This window comes from Vitis riparia, chromosome 7 (assembly GCF_004353265.1).
Source record: "Vitis riparia cultivar Riparia Gloire de Montpellier isolate 1030 chromosome 7, EGFV_Vit.rip_1.0, whole genome shotgun sequence".
Lineage (NCBI taxonomy): Eukaryota > Viridiplantae > Streptophyta > Magnoliopsida > Vitales > Vitaceae > Vitis > Vitis riparia.
The window spans coordinates 5643753-5663984 of NC_048437.1; the positions used below are offsets into that span (position 1 = coordinate 5643753).

A 20232-nucleotide genomic window follows, 5' to 3' on the forward strand; every position below is an offset into this window, starting at 1 on the left:
TTCTTAAAAACCCAACACCGGGTCACGACTGTTTGTCTTGGGTTATCACCGACCTAGTGGTGAAACTTCGCGAGTCGCAACTGTACTGGGCTTGCATCCTGATCGAAATGTCATGGTTGGCTAGATCCCTGGCGAACTCTCTGAAGCTCGACGATGATGACGACGGTGCCACCAGTAATGTCACCGATAAAGAATCACTGTCCGATAGAAAATCGGATGATGAGCAACAGCAGATCGATCCAGAGACTCCTACTGGGCGAGGTGTCAAAGAAGATCTATCAGAGCTCACCAAAACCCTAACCCGCCAGTTTTGGGGCGTGGCCTCCTTCCTCGCTCCTCCTCCCACCTCCCCTCGGCATGATCAGATCTCTGATTCCAACAGCCGGGAACCGTCCGATGAGGCTCCGTTCGATGAATCCTCGCCGGAAGAATCTTCCGATCCAGTGGGAATTGCGGGAATACGCAGCGATTTATCGGAGATTGGGGGGAAATTTAAGACTGGAATCTCCAAGCTGTCGAATAACATGGCTGTTTCGGAGATTACCAAGATTGCTTCGAATTTCCTCCAATTTGGATCGGAACATGAAACGGTGGACTATAATTTGGTCGGAGGTGCTGTCGGCGTTACCGAGGAAGTGATGGCTTTCGTGAGGAATATAGCAATGCATCCAGAAACGTGGTTGGATTTTCCTCTGGTTGATGATGAAGATTCAGATGGTATGTAGTATTGGCTTTACCTTCAATGCTTTTTTTGCGTGTGTCGTATTTGTGTCAGTTGTTTGTTGAATTGGAACTATCTTATTGTGCATGCGTCCTTGCTCTCGATTTAGTCTTATGGTAAGAATGTACCCCTTTTTGCTGTGAGTTTTGTTAAGTTTAGCTTGATGTAAATGAAGTTCCGTTTACATTTATAAGGTTATTTATGACTCTTGTCATTAAAATTCATATATGAACTGTTGAAGGGCTTCAAGATTGTTCTCGGATCTTATTTTGAAGGATTAATTGTCTCTGATTACTCTTTTGTGGTGGCATAGGAGCTACATATGGACTAAAATCAATTGTGTACCTCTTTTCTGAATAAATCTACCCATTTGAGCTAAGTTCTTAAATAATCGCTATGAATAACAACACCCTTATGGGCATGATCCTTTTGTCAAATCCCAAGAGCCATAGTAATTGAATTTTGGGGACAATGTATTCTTGTCTATGACATAAATGTATATTTTTCTAGGTCTGGGTACTCTAGTTTCATATGCTTATCAGAAATTCTGTCAGGATAATATGCTGAGGTTTTGATGTGTAGGTGTTATATGATGCCAATCATTTAAGATGTAGTCTGAAAAGTTTTATTGTGGTTCCTTTTTCTGTCAATTTAGTTTAAAACTGAAAGCATCCCCATGGATGCCATTGTGGAAAGTTTTGTTGGTTGAATTTTCCCCAGTGGTTGGATATATTTTTTTTTAATATGTTTTCATGCTGATTTCAAGCATCTTGGGACATACATTTTCAGATTTTGATATGTCTGATGCTCAACAAGAGCATGCTATGGCTGTTGAACGTCTTGCACCAAGATTAGCTGCACTGAGGATTGAACTTTGCCCAGGCTGTCTAACTGAGGATTGCTTTTGGAAGATATACTTTGTGCTTTTGCATCCAAGACTCAGTAAACACGATGCTGAACTTCTATCTACTCCCCAAGTACGTTGGTTTCATGCATCATTAACAGTCAATTTCTTTGGTTTTCATATTTTTTCCACTTGTTCTTTGGGTTATAAACAATGTTTTCAGAATCAGACCAATCATTGAATGAAAAAAAGTTATTAATTCACATTCACTGGTTGAATTGGTGGTTGAATTACGGTTTGAACGGTAATGTCATAAAAATATAATTTATATATTATATAAAATAAAAAATAATTATAAGAAGTTAAAAATATATATAATTAAATTTTTTAACAATATTTCATTTTTATATTTGATTTATCAAATTAAATGATAAAGATAAATATAAATATATTAATATTTTAAATTTTATTAAATGGAATACATGTAATATTTAGGAATGAAGATGTGTTTAAAATGAAAATAAAATTATAATATTTAATTTTATCTCCATGTTTTTGTATTTTATTATTTTAAAATTGTTATATTATTTTAATAATTATTAAAAGAATAAACGTAAATACTTACATTTGTTCAAAGGCTTTATATGATAAAAATTTGAAAAAAAATAATCAATATTGCTATATATTTTATTTTACATTGATATAAAACAAAAATGTTGCATAGCTCAGTGGTCCAACCCTCAGTTTTATAATTGGAGGTCCATGGGTCAAGTCGTCCCACATGCAAATGTTTCTTTTCCTTATCTGTAATCCTGTAATCAGTCTCATATTAAAAAAACATCAATTGTATGTGCTCTACAAATACCTTGCAATAACCTTTGTCATGCAAGCTTGTTGGTGGATTGGGCTTGGTGGAGAATTGGGCTATTAGTAATGTAAGGTTCATTATGAAGTGGAAACCCATAAGTATTTTGGGCTTGACCGGTTCGTAGGAAGTCGAATAGTTTCTTTGGTTTGACAACCCAATTGCTAGTTCAAATAGTTTAATGTCGGTTCAATAATAAAATGGTTCATTGGTGCAAACCAAATTGAAAAGGTTGCTAGTCGACAGTTCGACCGATTGGATTAGAAAGGTTGTCGGTTGACTTTTTAACCTCTCTAGTTCGGGTGGCCCAAGTGAACTGTTTATTTGTTGAACTAGTATTGAATTGGTTGGGTTGTTGAATTGGACGGAGAACTAGTTAAGCCCAAAATGATACTCTCCCACATCATCAAGCTTGCAAAGGTTGTAGGGTATAATGGGCTCCCACGTCATCAAGCCCTAGACTACTAATGGCCCAACCCACTAATGCGCTTGGAAAGCAATGGTTGTTGCGAGGTATTTATACTTTACATACAATTGATGTTCTTCTGACATGAGACTGATTATAGGTATGGAAAAAAACTTTAACTTTGCATGCTAGAGGACTTGAGTTACAAACCTCCCATTGTAAAAGTGATGGTTAGACCATTGTGCTATACAACCTCCTGAATTTACCTGGTGCTGGTTGTTGCAGGGTGATCAACACCCCCAAGTTTGGGTCCCCCTTAAGAGTCTTAAGAGCTTGGTCATGGAAGGTTTCTCGATTATCAAAATATTAATATTTTTTTTTCAAACTTTTGTTATATAAAACCGTTGAACAAATATAAATATTTATGTTCACATTTATTTTAATAATAAATATGTAATGATAATTATGAAAAATGTGATAATTTTAAAATTTTAAAATAATAAAATACAAAGACATGAAGATAAAAATAAAATATTATAATTTTCTTTTCATCTTAAATATATCTTCATACTTAAATATTATACATGTTATGTTTAATAAAATTTAAAATATTAATACATTTATATTTATTTTTATTGTTTAATTTCACATATTAAATATAAAAAATGAAATATTATTAAAATTTTAATTATATATATATATATATATATATATATATATATGTCTATATTTAATTTCTTATAATTATTTTTAATTTTATATAATTTATAAATTATATATTTATGATATCATCAATTCAATTGCGGTTGAACTGCAAGTTTGACCAATGAACTGTAAACTAGTAATATTTTCAATTCAATGATTGGTTGAGTTCTGAAAACATTGGTATAAAGTTTTGGTGTCATATATGACACAACATACTAGTGGGCATTTCCAATAAAGGAAGTGTGAAACACATTTAATTCCATATAATTTCTACAAAGCCTTTCATGGTTAGGGGGCTGTCATCTTTGTACACTTAATTCAATTTGAAGCATAAAGGAAGATTTGATTGTTTGATTCGACTATTCTGTATCATCGAATCCCTATTCTTTCAATTCATAATGTTCAAAAAAAGCACAAAGGGGTGGCCTTTCATTTTTTTTTTTTTTATAGTTCTTTCTAAATAAAAAAAAAAAAACCATCATGCTAACTGAGGAGGTTTCCTCTTTAAGCGAGGCTTTCCCTTCTTTATTTGCCCTAGCAACGTCAAAAGAGGCTTGGGTAAATGAAGTGTGGACAGCCGAGAGGGAAAGGAGGGGAAGTTGGACTCCTACTTTCAATATGCCGTTTAATGATTGGGAGATGGAAGAAGTGGGAAGGTTTCTTTGTTGCTTGGAAGAAAATATGGTAAGGGTGGATGAGGAGGACATGGTGAGATGGGTGGAATCAAAGGATGGGGTTTTTTCGGTGAAATCCTTGTATAGAGCAGTGCAGCCGGTGTCCTCTGATTCGTTCCCTTCAAAAATTATTTGGATGTCCCGTGCTTAGCCCAAGATAAGCTTCTTTGCGTGGGAGGCTTCGTGGGGTAGAGTGTTAACTTTGGACCGTTTGCCAAAGAGGAGGTGGGCTTGGGCAAATAGGTGTTTTCTTTGCCAAAAGTGTGGGAAGTCGATTGACCACCTTCTCCTTCATTGTGAAAGAGCAAGGGAGGTGTGGACTTTGCTACTCTCTTTTTTTGGAGTCTCTTAAGTTTTTCCGCTTTCGGTTAAGGAAACTCTCATAGGTTGGAGAGGCTCCTTTGTGGGCAAGAAGAGGAAGGGGGCGTGGCTTCTGGGACCGTTATGCTTGTTTTGGGCTATTTGGAAGGCTAGGAATTCTATTGCTTTTGAGGATGGGGTGCTGTCCATCCAAAAGCTGAAATTTTCTTTTGTGTATTTACTATGGTCGGAAACCAAATTGTGGATAAAAGATGGTTCTTCGACCTTAATAGATTTTATAGAATGGGTGTGTATGCGTTAAGGGAGAGGGTTTTTTGTGCTTTCATAGTGGCTTGGGTTCTTTTGTAAGGGGGTGAGTTGTTCGATGCTGTAGCTTTTTGAGTCGCTTCTTTAGCGCCTCTTTTTGAATATACATATTACACTTACTGATCAAAAAAAAAAAAAAAAAACTTAGGAGGTTTCCTCTTACTGAAGAATGCATCACTTAAGCCACTTCAAAAAGAGAAAAACTAATTGCTGCATAATTCTCTCTTTGGGATAGTGAACAAGTTTTTTATTAGCTTAACTCCTTTTCCTTCTTACACATGTAGTATCTGTTTGGTATAGTCCATCATCTCCTTTTGAGTTGATTAAGTATTAAAATCCTTCCCCATAGAGCTTCCTAAGCAAAGAAACTTTTCTTCATGGGAACCAAAGGGTTTCACGCCATGCATGCAAGGAAAGGCTTGCTTCTTCCTCAGGTTAATGAGGTTGAGAAAGATTTCACAAAGAATTCGCTACACTTGGATTCCTTCCAAATTAGTCTATCCTTTTCATCCTTTCTAATTGAGGCTGATTGTAGTCTTTGAAATTGTTTGTGAAACTGAGGGCTTCACTAACCCTCTTCCCTAACTCTCACATCTTTATACTTGAACATCTTTATCAACAGTTATAGAGAATAACATCGGAAAGGATTCTTCCTATGAAATTTCACCACATCATCTTTCCAAAAATTTACCCTTCTTTTATTACCCACTATGAAGTAGCATTTACTTTTGAAGATCTTCGATCCATTTCTTATAGACTTCCACAACCCCACCTCATAGCTATTCTTCTCAACCCTCATACTCTATCCCTCTTCATTAGCCTCAAATTTCCAACTATGATCTACTTTGAAAGGGATTCTCTCCCTGAAGCATAATTCCAACTCCATTTACCAAGGAGAGTCTTGTTTAGAAAAATGAAGACTTTTGATGCCATCATTCTTTTTATCTAAGTGAACCATAGATCAATTAATCAAATGGGACTTTTGCTTGAGCTTTCCCCTCCCTAAAGGAAATCGCTTTGCATATGTTCTAACTTCTAACCTTAAGCTCACTTTTCTTGAAATTGAAAAAGAAGACATAAGATAAATAGGAAGACTTGAGAATGTGCTTTCAATGAAGGTTAGTTTTCCTCTTTTTGAAAGGTATTGTCTCCTCCACAAAGTGAGCCTTCTCTAAAATTTCTCCATCACATCTCACACCCTCACTGATTTGTAAGGAGCTCCCAAGGGGAGGTCCAAGGAAGTAGTGGGTAGGATTCTAACCGTACAACCTAACACCAAAGTAAGACCCTCCGCATTGCAACTTTACTTACTGGAATTAACTGATGTTTTTCCATTTTATTTTTAAAGCCTAATATAATCTCAAACCACATGAATTTCTTGCTTAGATACTCTAATTTCTCTTGATTTACATTTTCAAAAAAATTAGAGTGTCATCAACAAATAACAAGTGGGATACTTCCATTCTCTCCCACCTACTCTAAAGCCTAAGATGAAGCCCTCTTTCCTTGCCCTCATTAGAATCCTAATAAGAGCCTCTATCTATCCAAAAAAAAAATCCTACTAAGAGCCTCTATCACCAAGATGAAAAGGTTGGGACATAGTTGATCTCCTTGCCTCAAACCCTTGGAGTTCTAAACCAATGGGGTTCCATTGACTAGAATAGAGAATTTGACTGTAGAAATTTACCATTTAATCCATCTCACCTAATATTAAGAAGACATACGATCATGTAAATTGGTTCTTACGTCTAGACCATAAACCCCTGAGAACACTCAGATAAAGTCACCTTCACAGTTTTTGATCTAACAGAACATAAAGAGCACTCCTACCTCCATACAAATCAGTTCCAACACTTTGTTGAATTGGGATTTCTCTTGCTAATCCATTAGCTTTCATTATTCCCCCTTTTAAGAATGTTCCCACTCCTAAACTCCTCACCAATTGCATGGTCATCTAAGTGGCTGTGCCACCTTTGTTTCTTGAAGACAAACTATATCAACCCCTTTAGATCTTATCAACGATTATTAACTTCTACTTTTCCCTATTATTAACCCCTCTTAACATTCCAAGAATTGATTTCTATCTTCATTATACAACAAGATAACCTGTTCCTTGCCACTCCCATAGACCTTTTTTCCTTTTCCTCATGAGCTTTTATAATTGACTTAGAATTCCAACTTTCAAAGGTCCTTAAAGCAGGTTGTTGAGGTCAACTTCCTCTTCTCCCCCAAAGATGAATTATCGCATCCTCTCCTTGCCTGTGTCTTCCTCAATAGAGAGATAACCTCCTTTTCGAAACCCTCAATTGGCATTCCCATAAAACTACTAAAAACTACCAGCTTACGGAAAACGCTTTTGGGGATCACCTCGTCCACTTCCCTCTCCCTCTGCCTCTCCTAGGCCTCTGGGCACCCCAACTCACTTGAACAATTTTCCGAAAACACCAATGACGTTTCATCTTGGAATACCATCCTTAAGGGACCACATTTAGCCCCTTGAGCTCCAATAGAAGTCCCCTCTTTCAACAGTTGCATAAGATAGTCAATTGGAGGTTGAAACAATGACCAACTTTCAACTCCAAAGGGCCTATTGACAATTCCCACTATTGACTCCCTAAAAAAAACCCTAATGGGGACTAGGCTCAGAACAAAATGTCCATCCTTAGAAGGAGAAGAGGAAGATGAGAGTCTGCACCTTAATCGAGTCACAAAGATCTTCAAATCTAGGAGCTTCGAGTAAGAAAGCTTCTTTGGTGCCAAAAAAACCTTCCCCTTGAGTTTTGGATCAACTCTAGCATGCAGGGTTCAATTGTAGGTGACTCACTGCCCTCCTACGCACTATGGAGCAGAACTCTGTTCTCTTTGCTTTAGAACCGGCCTTAGGCTTAGCTTTTTGACCTTTGGCCCATCCCACTTTAAAAGGAAAAGATGATGGGTTGTAAGAAGCTACATCTAGCTTGTCCTTAGCCTACGAGAGGGGCTTCCACCAAAGAACTGTCATAGGCTGAAGGCAAAAAGGAAGCCTTAAAACCTACTTCCTCTTGCCAACATAGCCTGATCCCTTACTTGTATAGTGCTAAGGCCCATCTGACTTCCAAGATAGCTTCACCTAGGCTATGCCCAAAATGATCCACTAGAGGAGATGAACCCACCTTGTTGCCAGACCTTGCCCCTTTTTGTCTATCAGCCTCCAAGGAAGGTAGGCCCCTTACTCCTGCTTCAAACTTCTTTGGCCCCTTGATGGATATGCTTTCTCCTATATTTTCACGCAACACATTATTCCTCCCTACACTCCCACCAACTCTTGAAGACACCTCCATTCTTTCCCCAACTTCCAACCTATTGCAACCTTGCTTTGCTACTACTGTAATCATCCATGGCAAAATCTCCCACCAAAGTTGAATTCAACAAGAAAGCCTTATCACCACTTGCAAATTACATGGGACCTTCCCCCGATTGGAATGAACAAGGATCCTCACCCATTACATGTCATCTCAATACATTGTGTTCTCATCAATGGCTATGAAGCCCCTACAGGAGTTTCCTACCTTTTTAAAAATCTCCTTTATCCATAGATAAAGTGGCAACCCTATTAATCTCACCCACACTTTTTGGGCACCGACTCCATGTCTCAAAATCCTTCTTCTAGGGACCATCTAAACAAATTTAGCCCTTTTCCTGCGAAAAATCTCTCATCTGCAATACCCTTTCAGCTTCCACACCTTCCTTGACTCAAACAATACAAGGGAGCCACTAAGGAAAGCCAAACAAAGGTTCCCTTTCAAATGTCAATTGTACACTACCCAAGTTTTTAGTGAGAACAAGTCCGAAAACTTATTAGAAGAATCACCCCATCTACCTATGAGGCACCTTTGAAGCCTTGCCAGAATATTGTTATTTCCTCCCTTCCCATTTGAATCCATAATGCTTCACTCACTCTGCCATGGTCATTGCTTACCATCTCTACAAAGGAAGCTGAAAACCCCCTTACTTGGGGTCCCTTGCCTTTCCCCCACAATTGTGAATTGACCATTTGATTCTTTTGCTCAAATCTATGAAAAGGAACCACCCTTAAGCTCCTTAACTTTGAAACTAGAACCTTCCATCCCCTTGGAAGATCCTTGCCTTTTGAGAAAATTAGAGTGGATCTTTTATCTTCCAATAAAGAAGAGGAACATTTTGGAAATCTCCCTGCATTATTGTAATGAAAATTCAACTTGAAACCCCTTTTTCCTTCCCTCTAGAACTTGAGAAATCATGTCCCCTCTACAACACCTTACCCATCACTTTGCCTTTAACATTTTAATCAACACTAAACCAACATCTACCTCGCTTCAAGGCTATACTATGCTTCCCTACCTTTGATTGGAAAGCTAAAAGTGAAATGGAGAATCCCAAAGCAAAATAAATGTCATTCTACCCTAAATAACAGAGACAAAAGATGAAGAAAACAAATTTTGGTTTCAACAATTAACTCACCATCATCACCAATTTGTGAAGGATGATTTTTAGGATTACTATCTTTGACATTGTAATTTTGGATGCATATTTATTTATTATGAATTTTAAGCACTTTTAATTGATAATAAGTATAATTTATTATTTAAATCAATAGACCCAATGATGAGTCCACTTAGTGGTGTATTTCAAGATGCCTGTGTTGGTGGAAGACTAACCCAAAAGGGCCACTCACATGTCCTCACAAGCTAACACATGCTGGTGAAGTGGGCACAAGCCTAATATATGTCATTTCCAGCTACTAATTGCCTAAACTTCTACTACCCAAGCTCTTTAGTTTTTTTTTTTTTAATGTTATATCTAAGTACCATTTAAAATCATTTTTCAGTCAAATCCCTAGATCCTAAATCCTGACATGTGAAAGATTAAACAATTAAACCCATACCCAACATTGGTGCGGAAAATATATATATAGAGAGAGATATGATTCCCAGGCTTAAAAACTTCAAATCCAATATCATAACCTTTCATTTTTATTTTTTTTTATCTAAATCAGATATATCATATAAATATCCTAATACTCACTTGTAAGATATAAACATATTTTTTTTGGATAGATAAATAAGTGAATATATTAAAAGTGCAAAATGCACATCAATGTACACACGAAGTGTACAGATATAAACATATATGATATACTGTTTATATATTGATTACATGTTTCTTTTTGCTTCCAATTACAAAAACTTCAGGGTCTTGATTCTTCCTTGCTTTGTTTACATTGAAGGAGTTTTCCTATTGCCTTCTTCTTTCCAACCCCTAACAACCGTAGCCTATTAGTATTTTCATGATCTATCCACCTGCTAACAGAAGTGTGTACCTTAAAAATAAGAATCCACCCACTCGTAATCATTTTCATGATAACCATAAGTTTGAGTTAGGGCATTATCAAAGTAAATCCAACTTGAATAATTTTTCAAATTTCTGCTATTCCCCAAAATAAGGTAGAATCTCCATGGCAACATCTCTAATCTATTTATCCAAAAATCATCTAAGTGAAAAGCAAGTGTCCTTACTAACGATTCCTTAAAAAAATTTGTCAAGGCCATCAATAAAAAAATTTATAATTCAATGATATACATATATCAAGCATAACCTTCATGTTTTATGACTTGACCAGCAAGAATAAAGGTACCACAACCCACCCTATCCTAAAACAATAAATAAAATTTATTGTGCCCTTGTTGCAGTATATTGATATACAAGTGTGTCTCTTATATACTATGCTATGTCAAATTTCTAATCTAGATAAGCCTATGTTAATCTTAAGACCCCACTTTCAGGCCTTATTGTCATGTTCCCAAAACCCCATACCCACATGAAATGGACATACCATTGAATCCCATGGTTGGGGTTAGGACGCTTATGGCATTTGTGCCTTTTATTCCTAACAAAAGCATGTTTGGGGAAAAAGGTTTCATTCATTTCACTAATTTAAATTTGTTGGACATGCTTCTGAATCCCATAGTTGGGATTAGGAGGCTGGCATTTGTGCCTTTTTATTCCTAATAAAAGCATGTTTGATGGAAAAGGTTTCATTCACTACACTAATTTAAATTTGTTAAGGTTCCTCTTCCACTATAGGAAGCAGAAAACAATTGTCAACTCTTAGAAGTGTGGCAGTATGGCCATTAGCACATTTATATATTTGAACTTTCAAATATTTTTAGTTTTGTTCCAAGTAGTTGAGCTGCTAACTATCATTATTGTAACATCATGGCTTGTGTTCTGCATGCAGATAGTGAAGGCAAGAGCAAAGCTGACACAGGAGTTACAGAGCCGAACTAAGGCAAAGCCAGAACCAGAGTCTGAGAGGGGCACTTATTTGAAAGAAACAACTAATCCACCTCATGAAGAGCATCCTTCTGTGCCATCTAGTTCTCAATCTGAATCATCACCATTGAAGACATCTTCGATTGAATCAGCTACTTCCATAGTTGCATCTGATTTTCCGACTGAGAAACGTACAGTCCTAAGTACTAAAGTTCAGATTGTTGACAAGTCTGTTGTTGAGGAAGGACCAGTAAAAGAGATCAAAAATCAAGATTCACTATCTGGTTCTTCCTCTCGAATATTGGATGAGAAATATGAGGATGATGGTGATGATTGGCTGAAGGAGGAAAGTTCAGAAATAGTTGGTGCTGGCAGAGCTACCATGCCTCTTGTTAACGAAGAGGATGTATCATTCAGTGATCTTGAGGAGGATGATGGAGATGCGCCTACAAGTTACAAGAAAGTAACATATGGCTCGGATTCCTCAACCAAAGACTCGCGAGATTGGGTTCAACTTATTAGCAGCTCTGCTGACTCAGCTAAGGATGCTACTGGATCTGAGAAGGTAAGTGCTCATAACACTGAGACCAAGGAATCCAATGATTGGCTCGATGTTGATGATATTGATGTTGTTTGATGGCACCTGTGAAAGCCTTAAAAATTTCTGGCTAATGTGATTTATCCTCCACTTTTTTTTCTTCATCTTGTGGATAACTTGTGTAGGTTTCCTTTGTCTACATTAGGCTTTGGAAACCCTATCTGTGTACATAAAGCCCTCTGGATGTTTATTTGCATATGAAAAATGTAATTTTATGTGAGACACGTTGATGACAGAAAAAAGTGAAAATTGAGAACCATCCAATAAACCGTCATCATAATAATCTGATTTGGGAGTTGCATGTTAATAGTATGATGACATTTTGTCTATATTATATTGTGGATAACCTGTATATGATTTCCTTAGTCTACATTAGGCTTTGGAAACCCTATCTTTGTGCATAAAGCTGTGTCTGAGCTGGATATGAAAAATGGAATTTTATGTGTAGCAATGTTGACAACAGAAAATGCGAATCGAGAACCATCCAATAAACCATCATCAGTCATTGGATTTGGGAGCTGTATTAATGAAATTATTTGGTTGTCCTGATGAGTCATATGCTACTGTTGATGGTTTAAATATGGAATAGCTATTTTATGTGTCATATTAGCAGAATGTTGTCAATGTGTCTAAGATTTTTTAGTTTAGATGCTATCATTGAAATTTGGTTCTTTTGTAAAGGGACAGCTTTGAGAGAAAATCTTTAAACCTCATAGATGCCTGGGTATTTTATTCATGGATTAAAAAAACAGCAGACTTATTTTTTATTATGGGATATTACCCAGAGCTACTATTAGATTTTAAAAGGTCAAATATTGGTTGTGTTGATGCTGAACTTAGTGGATTGAAACTGTTGTTTATGGTCTTCTTCTTCACAGCATGTAAAATGCTTATGTTGGACATGACAGATTGTTATTTAGAACGTGCTTGCTGTCCAACATGTACCCAACCGGTCATCAAATAATAGTACTGCATGAATATGTGAATGCAAGTGAAGTTTCCATGTAGTAGAGCTTTATGCTTGAAACTTCTTTCCCTCCAGAATATGGATGAAAAATAATTGAACAGCTAAAACAATTTACCATTGTCTAGGCTACCTGACTCGTGGAAGTTTGGCAGACTGGACCCCTACACATGTACTGGCAGTCAAAGCATGGCCAAGTCTTTGTTACACAGCTGATGACCCATATAATGTCAGACTAGGTCCGTGTTATTGTAAGTTGCATCTTATATTTTGTGCATATATCTTTACAATTTGTCATAGTACATGGGTAATTTTACAGCATGATGCATGGTTGCATCATGATTTTATCAAATACCAGACTAGGTCCATGTTGGTCTACTACAAACTAATTTGTAATAGAGAATGACCTTGTTTTCTGGACCCAGATAGAACCAGTTTTACACAGGTCGTAAAAGACCTTGCACTAATCAAGGTCAGGCTGAGGTAGTGGTTCTTGATTTCAACTAGTTTCATCCGTAGATGTGGGTGTGGTGGAATCTTTTAGGCAATATCCATCTTATCATGTTTGTTCATGTCCCAAGGCTTTTAGCCAATATCCATCTTATCATGTTTGTTCATGTCCCAAAGCTTTTAGCCAATATCCATCTTATCATGGTTGTTCAAGTCCCCTGTCCATTGGCATTTATCAGTACACGAGTTGAAAACTTGTCCCCTTTAACCGTCACCCGAAGCACCAACCTTTTTTTTTTTCCCTCTTTTGGGTCCTGAATTTGCTTCAATCTCATTGAGCACAATACTACAGCTTAGCTTAGAGTTTGCCTCTACCTCGGATGAAACCCCCTTCAGAAAAGTTTGCCATTTGCTGTTTAGCTTCTGAGGGAGTAGGCAAAGTAGACAAAAGAAGGAAAAATATTCCAAGTAAAAAGGAAGGAATCCGAGCTTCAGTGTTCTGTTTTGATGCACAAAGTCATAGAGAATTCTTTTGTGGCTAACACGACTTGAGATGATTTCTTGAGATCATCATCAATACTGTAAAGCTGTATATGTGGAATGTTGTTGCTGTATGTGTACTAAGGGTTACCAAGCATTGTCTTTGTTGTTCATCTGATTAGCTATCCTGAGAGGTAGGAAGTGCTAAATCAAAGGAGACTGAACACATTCGCTGTTCCATACCTTGGCAGTCATGGAGTTGGCCTCACCATAGAAAGAGGCTTAAGTGGGAACTATTGGGGGATACCATTCTGAAGGAGAAGTTGATATTGACCTTGGACCCTTCCAACAAAGAAATACTGAAGGGCAGGGGAGCAATGGCCGAGAGGATGTGTTTTGCGAAGCTCTTTAGCATGGCTGAGATGGTAAATGGTTGGATAGGTCGGGTTCTTTATAAGCATAAATGAAAGCAAAGATAGAATTAGAAACGTATTTGGATTTCTTTTTAGGTTTAAATGACATTATTTGTACAGATTTTGATGCGCAAATACCATATCAATGAGCTACCGTGGTATATGTGTGACACGTTGTAACATATGTACCGAAGGACAAATCGTGTGCGGATAAGCTTGCTAGACATGTACTGTATTGAATGCTTACCGTACCAATAACCTTGTATATACAGTTCACTAGATTTGGGCGCCAAACAGCTATTATGAGAGAACAACACACCCTATGTATTTACAAATGCAACTACTATTTACAGCAGCCCGAGGCAGCGGCTGGCAAGTATTTGAAGCCTCACATCCCTATAGGACCGAAATTGCTTGAGAAGCGCTCAATCTGAGACCACAAGGTTCCTAATGAGAATCTTGGCCTGTTTTCTACGCTGCTTGCCGTGCTTCTGTCTCTGCTGGGTGAGGCAGGCAGGGAAGGCGGGACGGAGGACTTATTAACTGCCATAATTGTTCCCCCGATCTCTTTCCTGATCAACTCTACTGTGTTGGGACTTACATCGCGTCCCGAAACGTCTGTTACATAGAATGATCCACTGGCTCTCTCGCCGTGTATCCCAATTTCAGCCATCCTTATCGACAGCCCGTTCTCTCGAAACACCCGTGTGATGTCTGAGAGCAGTCCCAACCTGTTCTTAATGCGTATATCTAGCCTCAATCCCTGCACAAGGATTAAATCATGACTCCATATGTCATTTTTTTTTATTGATTAATGATAGACATCATGATAGTAATAGTTTTCAGGGACATACATGGGTGACCCTCCGCTCTATTGCAGCAATCAAGCATTGGGCAACTCTATTCCTCTCGCTCTCTGTACCCAAAGTACATCCATCCATTTGCCGGATAAAATATTCCTGCAATTTTTACAAGCAAAACAAACATAAACACAATTTCCCATGGTTCCACATGGATTTTAGTTGAGTGGTAAAATGTGTGAATCTACCTGAACAGCAATGGAGCCCTTGGAGCTCACAGCTGCATGGAACACCACATACTGCATGTCCGTGAGGGTGCACACAGTGTCAAACAGCAGCTTGGGACGGTCTCTGCTCTTCACATTCACCACTGAATACCCTTTCTCCTTACAAGTTTCTATGGACACTTGAATCCTATCACTGCTACCGTCGCACCCACCACAGCACCTCTCGTAATCCTTATCAGCAAACATCAACTGATGCAGCCTACGATCAGTGTGGGTTCGCCCAGCAACAGGGGCTGTTAACCTCACTCTCCTCCTCTCCCCACTCTTGTCGCGGGCCTCCACCACATTCTCAAGCTGCTCTTCCACATGGGCCAGGCGCTCCGGGTCCCTGATAGGTCCACCTTTCAATTCATCTTCCAGGCAGATAATGCAAGCAGCTCGGGAGTTGTGGGTCCATGCCACGGCGGCAGTGACATGGCATGACAACTCAGCCAGAACTGCTGATATCTCGGACATGAGACCAGGTCTATCTGTTCCGGTTATCTCAAAGGCTGTGTGCTCTGTTGAAACATGTCGTGGATTCATCTCTCTTCCAAGGCGGGCTTGCAACTCCTTGGAAATTCCCTGCTTCCTATTCGCACATAACGCCTGTAAATTATTATCAGTCATTTATTTTGACTAGTATTAGAATTATTAGGGGGAGAATGGAGAGCGTGGAGACTAAGAGAGAACCTGCTGAATGTAAAGTATGAGGCTTTCGTCAGAGAGTTTGTTCCCAAGCTGATCCGTCACGTGGAACACTGCACGCCATGCAATCAAAACAACCCCACATGAGTGAACCACCGCAACTGTCAGTGGGATGACTCATCTATACATACATATATAATATATATATATATATGGGATAGAGAAGGTTCAATAAAACAAAATTTACTTTGTTGGGTTTATTCCATTAACATATATTACTTTTGAAACAAATTCAATATAAAAAAATGGAGCAAACGACATGAGAAGATGATGGGAGACACTGACCGTCCATGAACCATCCACCATCGGAGCAGATGTAAGATTTGGAAATAACTAGTTCAAGATCCGTTAGAACTTGGACCATCTCCAGCAGGATCCCGTGCTTGTTAGCGCTATCAACCTGTGGACATCAACCTCATGTGAAATAAAGCTTCTTCCTCTTAACAGGTCATGTCATTTTCTTACTACTTTTCATTCATAACGAAAAACTTTGGAACCCTGCAGGTTACTAAAGATAAAAGGGTTTTCCAGACTATACTGCTCTTTTTCTCATGGCTCCCATACAAAACTAGAATTACGTCATCTGGGTTGTTTACCATAAGATCCTGGGGAGTCTTGTCCTTCACATAACCAACTAAGTCGTGACTGTTACCCTGACAAATTTAAAGTGAAAAAATGTACATAAAATCACACCCATCTTTTTTCCTTTCTGATTTCTAGAGGCTCTCCATTCGGTGCCTCAGAATACCCTTTACACCCTGTAACTTTAATCAAAGATTAGAACCTGCAGATTAATTAATGCTAATGCGGATATATAAACTAAGTATATTATTATAGCATCCACCACATCCACCATCTCTGTTAATCATACGTGGAATCTTCCACAGCAGTGGCCATTCTCAATTATAATACTTAGACATCAATTGCACATAAACTTCTCCTATCTCTGGTCATCTAAACAACAAAACGTCCCAGACACATATGTACATCGTAGTTTAATAGTGTTTCTAACCTTAACAAGTGTGCAGTCTTGGCATGCGTCGTTATCGATACAGACCCTGCAACAGTACCAATGCTATTTGCTATCAAACATTAAAAAGAATTAAATCAATGGAGGAAACTAAACTGAGAATGATCCAAGTTAGATACCTTGGGGGATGTATTCTTTCAATGAGTGATTCATAGTCTGGATCAAAATAAGGCTTGTAGAAGTTCTCCATCCTCTGAACTTTGCCTTGAGTTGCTTCTTGGAATGAAGTCTATGGTGGCAACGCCTGCGTTTATATATATATATATATATATATATATAGCGTAGGGTTATAGAATATTCAAGACAAAAATACAATAAGACGTAAGTAAACCGTAAACCAACAATATGCAAGAGATAAGCTGGCGCGTCTTGCTTGCTTCTCAAGACTATTATCCTAGAACTTCTGCCACGAAATTTCTTCTACTTCTTCTTCTGGTCTATCCTAGGGAGAAAACTGTCTCCAACTCAGATTCAGATAAACCATTGATGACTTTTGTGTACTACTAGTTTAAAGAAACAGCTATACATGCTCGGAATGCGAAAAACAAAAGAAAGTCAATCAATGCGTGGACGAGGAAAAAAAAAGGGTTTATATGGCCTGGATTTTCTAAAGAAAAGATCTCCAATGAAACGAACTTCCCGTGATAAAAAGAGAGACCTCAGCAATGGTACAGAAATGAAGGAAAGAAAGAGACCCTTGAGAAATCGTAATCATTGTAAAACCCTAGAAAGTCAAAAGAGAAACAGGAATCAACACAAACTCCCATCTCAAACGCATAGCCCTAATCACTCACCCATAGAGGAAAGAAGTAAATCAGTGGACAGAGAAGCTCAATAGGAGAAGACGACGACGGGCGTGGAAGGAAAGAAAGGTGGAAGAAAAATTCAAGAGCGGAGCGCATTGTTGGGGTCTGCCATAGAGTCGTATTCAACGGACACCCGAAATACATGGAATCAATATACCTTGTACAGGACAGGGCTGGACACCCTTCTCTTCTACTCCCTTATTTCGTGGCCAGATTTGCAAATTGAGATACCTAGACTCACCACACCGCCTCAATCTTTATCTGTCCCTTTCTCTCTCTTTCTGCAAAGGGCTGATGGGGGACTGATGGGTACGCGTGAGGAGTTAGGAGCAGTGGGAATCTTTCCTTGAGATTCTGCCACGTATGCTTTCAACCACCTACGTGGCCGCTTCCTCTGGTATCCCCCATCATCTTCGATTTGCGGCGGCGGCGGCTCGCTTTCGCTGCTGGCAAACCCATGTGCTTCCAAAATCCACTTTGGTGTAGCCGCAATCGAGACTTGGGCTTCAACAGGGTAGATTAATGGGCCCTGAAAGCCCAGATATAGTTCCAGATTATAGGTGGGTGCAGGCCCAAAAGCCCATGATTTAAAAAAAATTTGCTTTAAAAAAGTTCAACGACAATAAAATAAAAGGTTTTAGTATTGCATGTAAAAAGGCAAGTGGTGAATATAACGTGGAACGTGTGAATAATCCAATGAAGTTATTCGGTCAGCCGTGGAAGCAACATGTACATGACATATTTCTGGAAGACTTATACCACATTACCACCTCAATGTCACCAGTCTGACATCAATTATCTTCACTTTTTCTTCTAATGGATGAGGCTGAGTTCTACCGTTCTCATCCCTTTCCCACCTTCACTGAAACGGCTTTGACGTCACTTCTCTCATTTCTATCAATCCCTCTTCCACATTAATGTCTCACCGACTCTTGGGGTGATTCAAACCCTAAATAAATCAATGTTTGGTTCTTGGGAAATAGTAGCTAGATGGCTAGCAAAATATGCTTTTTCATTGCACAAAAGGCCTCCAACCCATTGGGCCGGCCTGATTCCACTGTTGAGAGAGCCTAGTCTTTCACCTTTCAGATTCTGAATTATTTCGTTCTTTTGTTCTTGTTTTCACTTCCTGTTTCTGCTGTACTTTGTTCTATGGATCTGCAACTTTTGAACGAAGGTTTGGATTTTTTCCAGAAGAAGTTGGCTGTTGTACTAGCAGCTTTTGGTTTCACCAGTTATGGTGTCTATAGGGTTTATCAATCGCCTTCCCTGGTGGATAAGAGGAACAAGCTCTGTAAGCTTCTGGAAGCCCTGGCGTCCATTGTTGAAGCGAGCTCTGATTCAGCCCAGACGGTGGGGCTTGTCTCAAGGGATCTAAAAGCGTTCCTTGAATCGGATTCCCATCAGATCCCGAAGAGTTTGAAGCAGCTCTCCAAAATAATGAATTCCAAGGAGTTTTCGGAGTCCATGACTGGTCTTACACAAGCTATAACGGTGGGATTTCTGAACGGTTATGGATCAACATCCAACGAAATGAGCGACGTTTCTAGTTTTCTGGACCGAGTTGTGGACAAGCTCCTTACTCCCGCTGGGTCTGGCTTTGCTTCAGCTGTTGTTGGAAGCTTTGCTAAGAACATGGTGATGGCTTTGTTTTCAGAAGGGCAGTCTTGTGCGGATGATACTGGTTCCCAGGTCACTTGTATTCCAGGATTGGTCAATGTGATATGCAGCGAAAAGTGCAAAGAGCTCATAGGTGACTGCATCCAGCTGTTTGTCAGCACAGCCGTTGCGGTTTACCTAGAGAAGACGGAGGATATCAACACCTATGATGAGATCTTGTCGGGACTGACTAACCCTAAGCATGAGAAGGAGGTGAGAGACTTGCTGTTATCAGTCTGCAATGGAGCCGTGGAAACTCTTGTCAAAACATCCTACCAGGTGCTGACAAGTTCCAGTTCAGGTTCTTCCTACCTCGGCAAAGATCAAGGCCAAGGTTCATTTGGAAATGGAATTTTCGGGCAAGAAGCATTATCAGCTGAATTGAAAGGAGAGGAGTTGTATGATGAGATTGAGAAGGGTGGGTGGTTGGGGAAGCTGTTGTCTACCTTGGCTGTACCGAGCTATAGAAAGTTCATCATCAGTATGACACTGACAATCACATTGGAAACAGTCCAATCTTTCTTGGAGCTTTTGCTGGAGAAACTATATGATGGATTGAAGAAAAGCGTTAATGCTGTTCGTGAGACACTTGTTGATGGGGGGCTCCAAGTGGTGAGATATGTTTCTGCAAAGTTCTCCGTTGTCACCGTATGTATCTCCTTCTGTTTGCATATACTAGGTGGAGCTGGGTGGCCTACTATATTGTTCTAAAGTGAGTGGAGGCTCACCAAATTCCTTATATAAACCTGTACTGGGAAGTTCCATGTATGTGTGATGTCTTTGTATATCTGGATTGATCAGTCTTTGAAATGTCTGTATACTCCAAAAGCAGTTACTTTGATCATTAAATAATGGTTATTTCTATAGAAATATTTCGATCCCCAGCCTTCTCTTTGATGAAATGAGTGTCTTCATTTGGTTGCCT

At 38.8% G+C, this 20232-nt stretch overlaps 3 protein-coding genes across 5 annotated transcripts; 2 read left to right on the forward strand and 1 right to left on the reverse strand.

Moving 5' to 3' along the window:
* Positions 1-41: 41 nt before the first annotated feature.
* LOC117918343 lies at positions 42-12046 on the forward strand. The gene is made up of 3 exons (XM_034834915.1): positions 42-717; positions 1511-1698; positions 11099-12046. The coding sequence occupies exons 1-3, from the start codon at positions 108-110 to the stop codon at positions 11768-11770; spliced, it is 1470 nt and encodes a 489-aa protein (XP_034690806.1). The 5' UTR covers positions 42-107; the 3' UTR covers positions 11771-12046.
* Positions 12047-14159: 2113 nt separating this feature from the next.
* Positions 14160-18154, reverse strand: LOC117917808 (ACT domain-containing protein ACR1). Of its 3 annotated transcripts, none has more exons than XM_034834216.1 (8): positions 17806-18154; positions 16962-17086; positions 16825-16870; positions 16098-16212; positions 15798-15865; positions 15087-15713; positions 14893-14997; positions 14160-14801 (listed from the first exon to the last, which is right to left on the reverse strand). In XM_034834216.1, the coding sequence occupies exons 2-8, from the start codon at positions 17030-17032 to the stop codon at positions 14427-14429; spliced, it is 1407 nt and encodes a 468-aa protein (XP_034690107.1). In that variant the 5' UTR covers positions 17033-17086; positions 17806-18154; the 3' UTR covers positions 14160-14426. The 3 variants fall into 3 exon arrangements, with proteins under 3 accessions (XP_034690107.1, XP_034690105.1, XP_034690104.1); XM_034834214.1 differs by having other exon boundaries at positions 17637-18154; XM_034834213.1 differs by having other exon boundaries at positions 17185-18154.
* Positions 18155-18800: 646 nt separating this feature from the next.
* LOC117917309 (protein PHLOEM PROTEIN 2-LIKE A10-like) lies at positions 18801-20018 on the forward strand. The gene has a single exon (XM_034833537.1). The coding sequence runs from the start codon at positions 18801-18803 to the stop codon at positions 20016-20018; it is 1218 nt and encodes a 405-aa protein (XP_034689428.1).
* Positions 20019-20232: the final 214 nt, after the last annotated feature.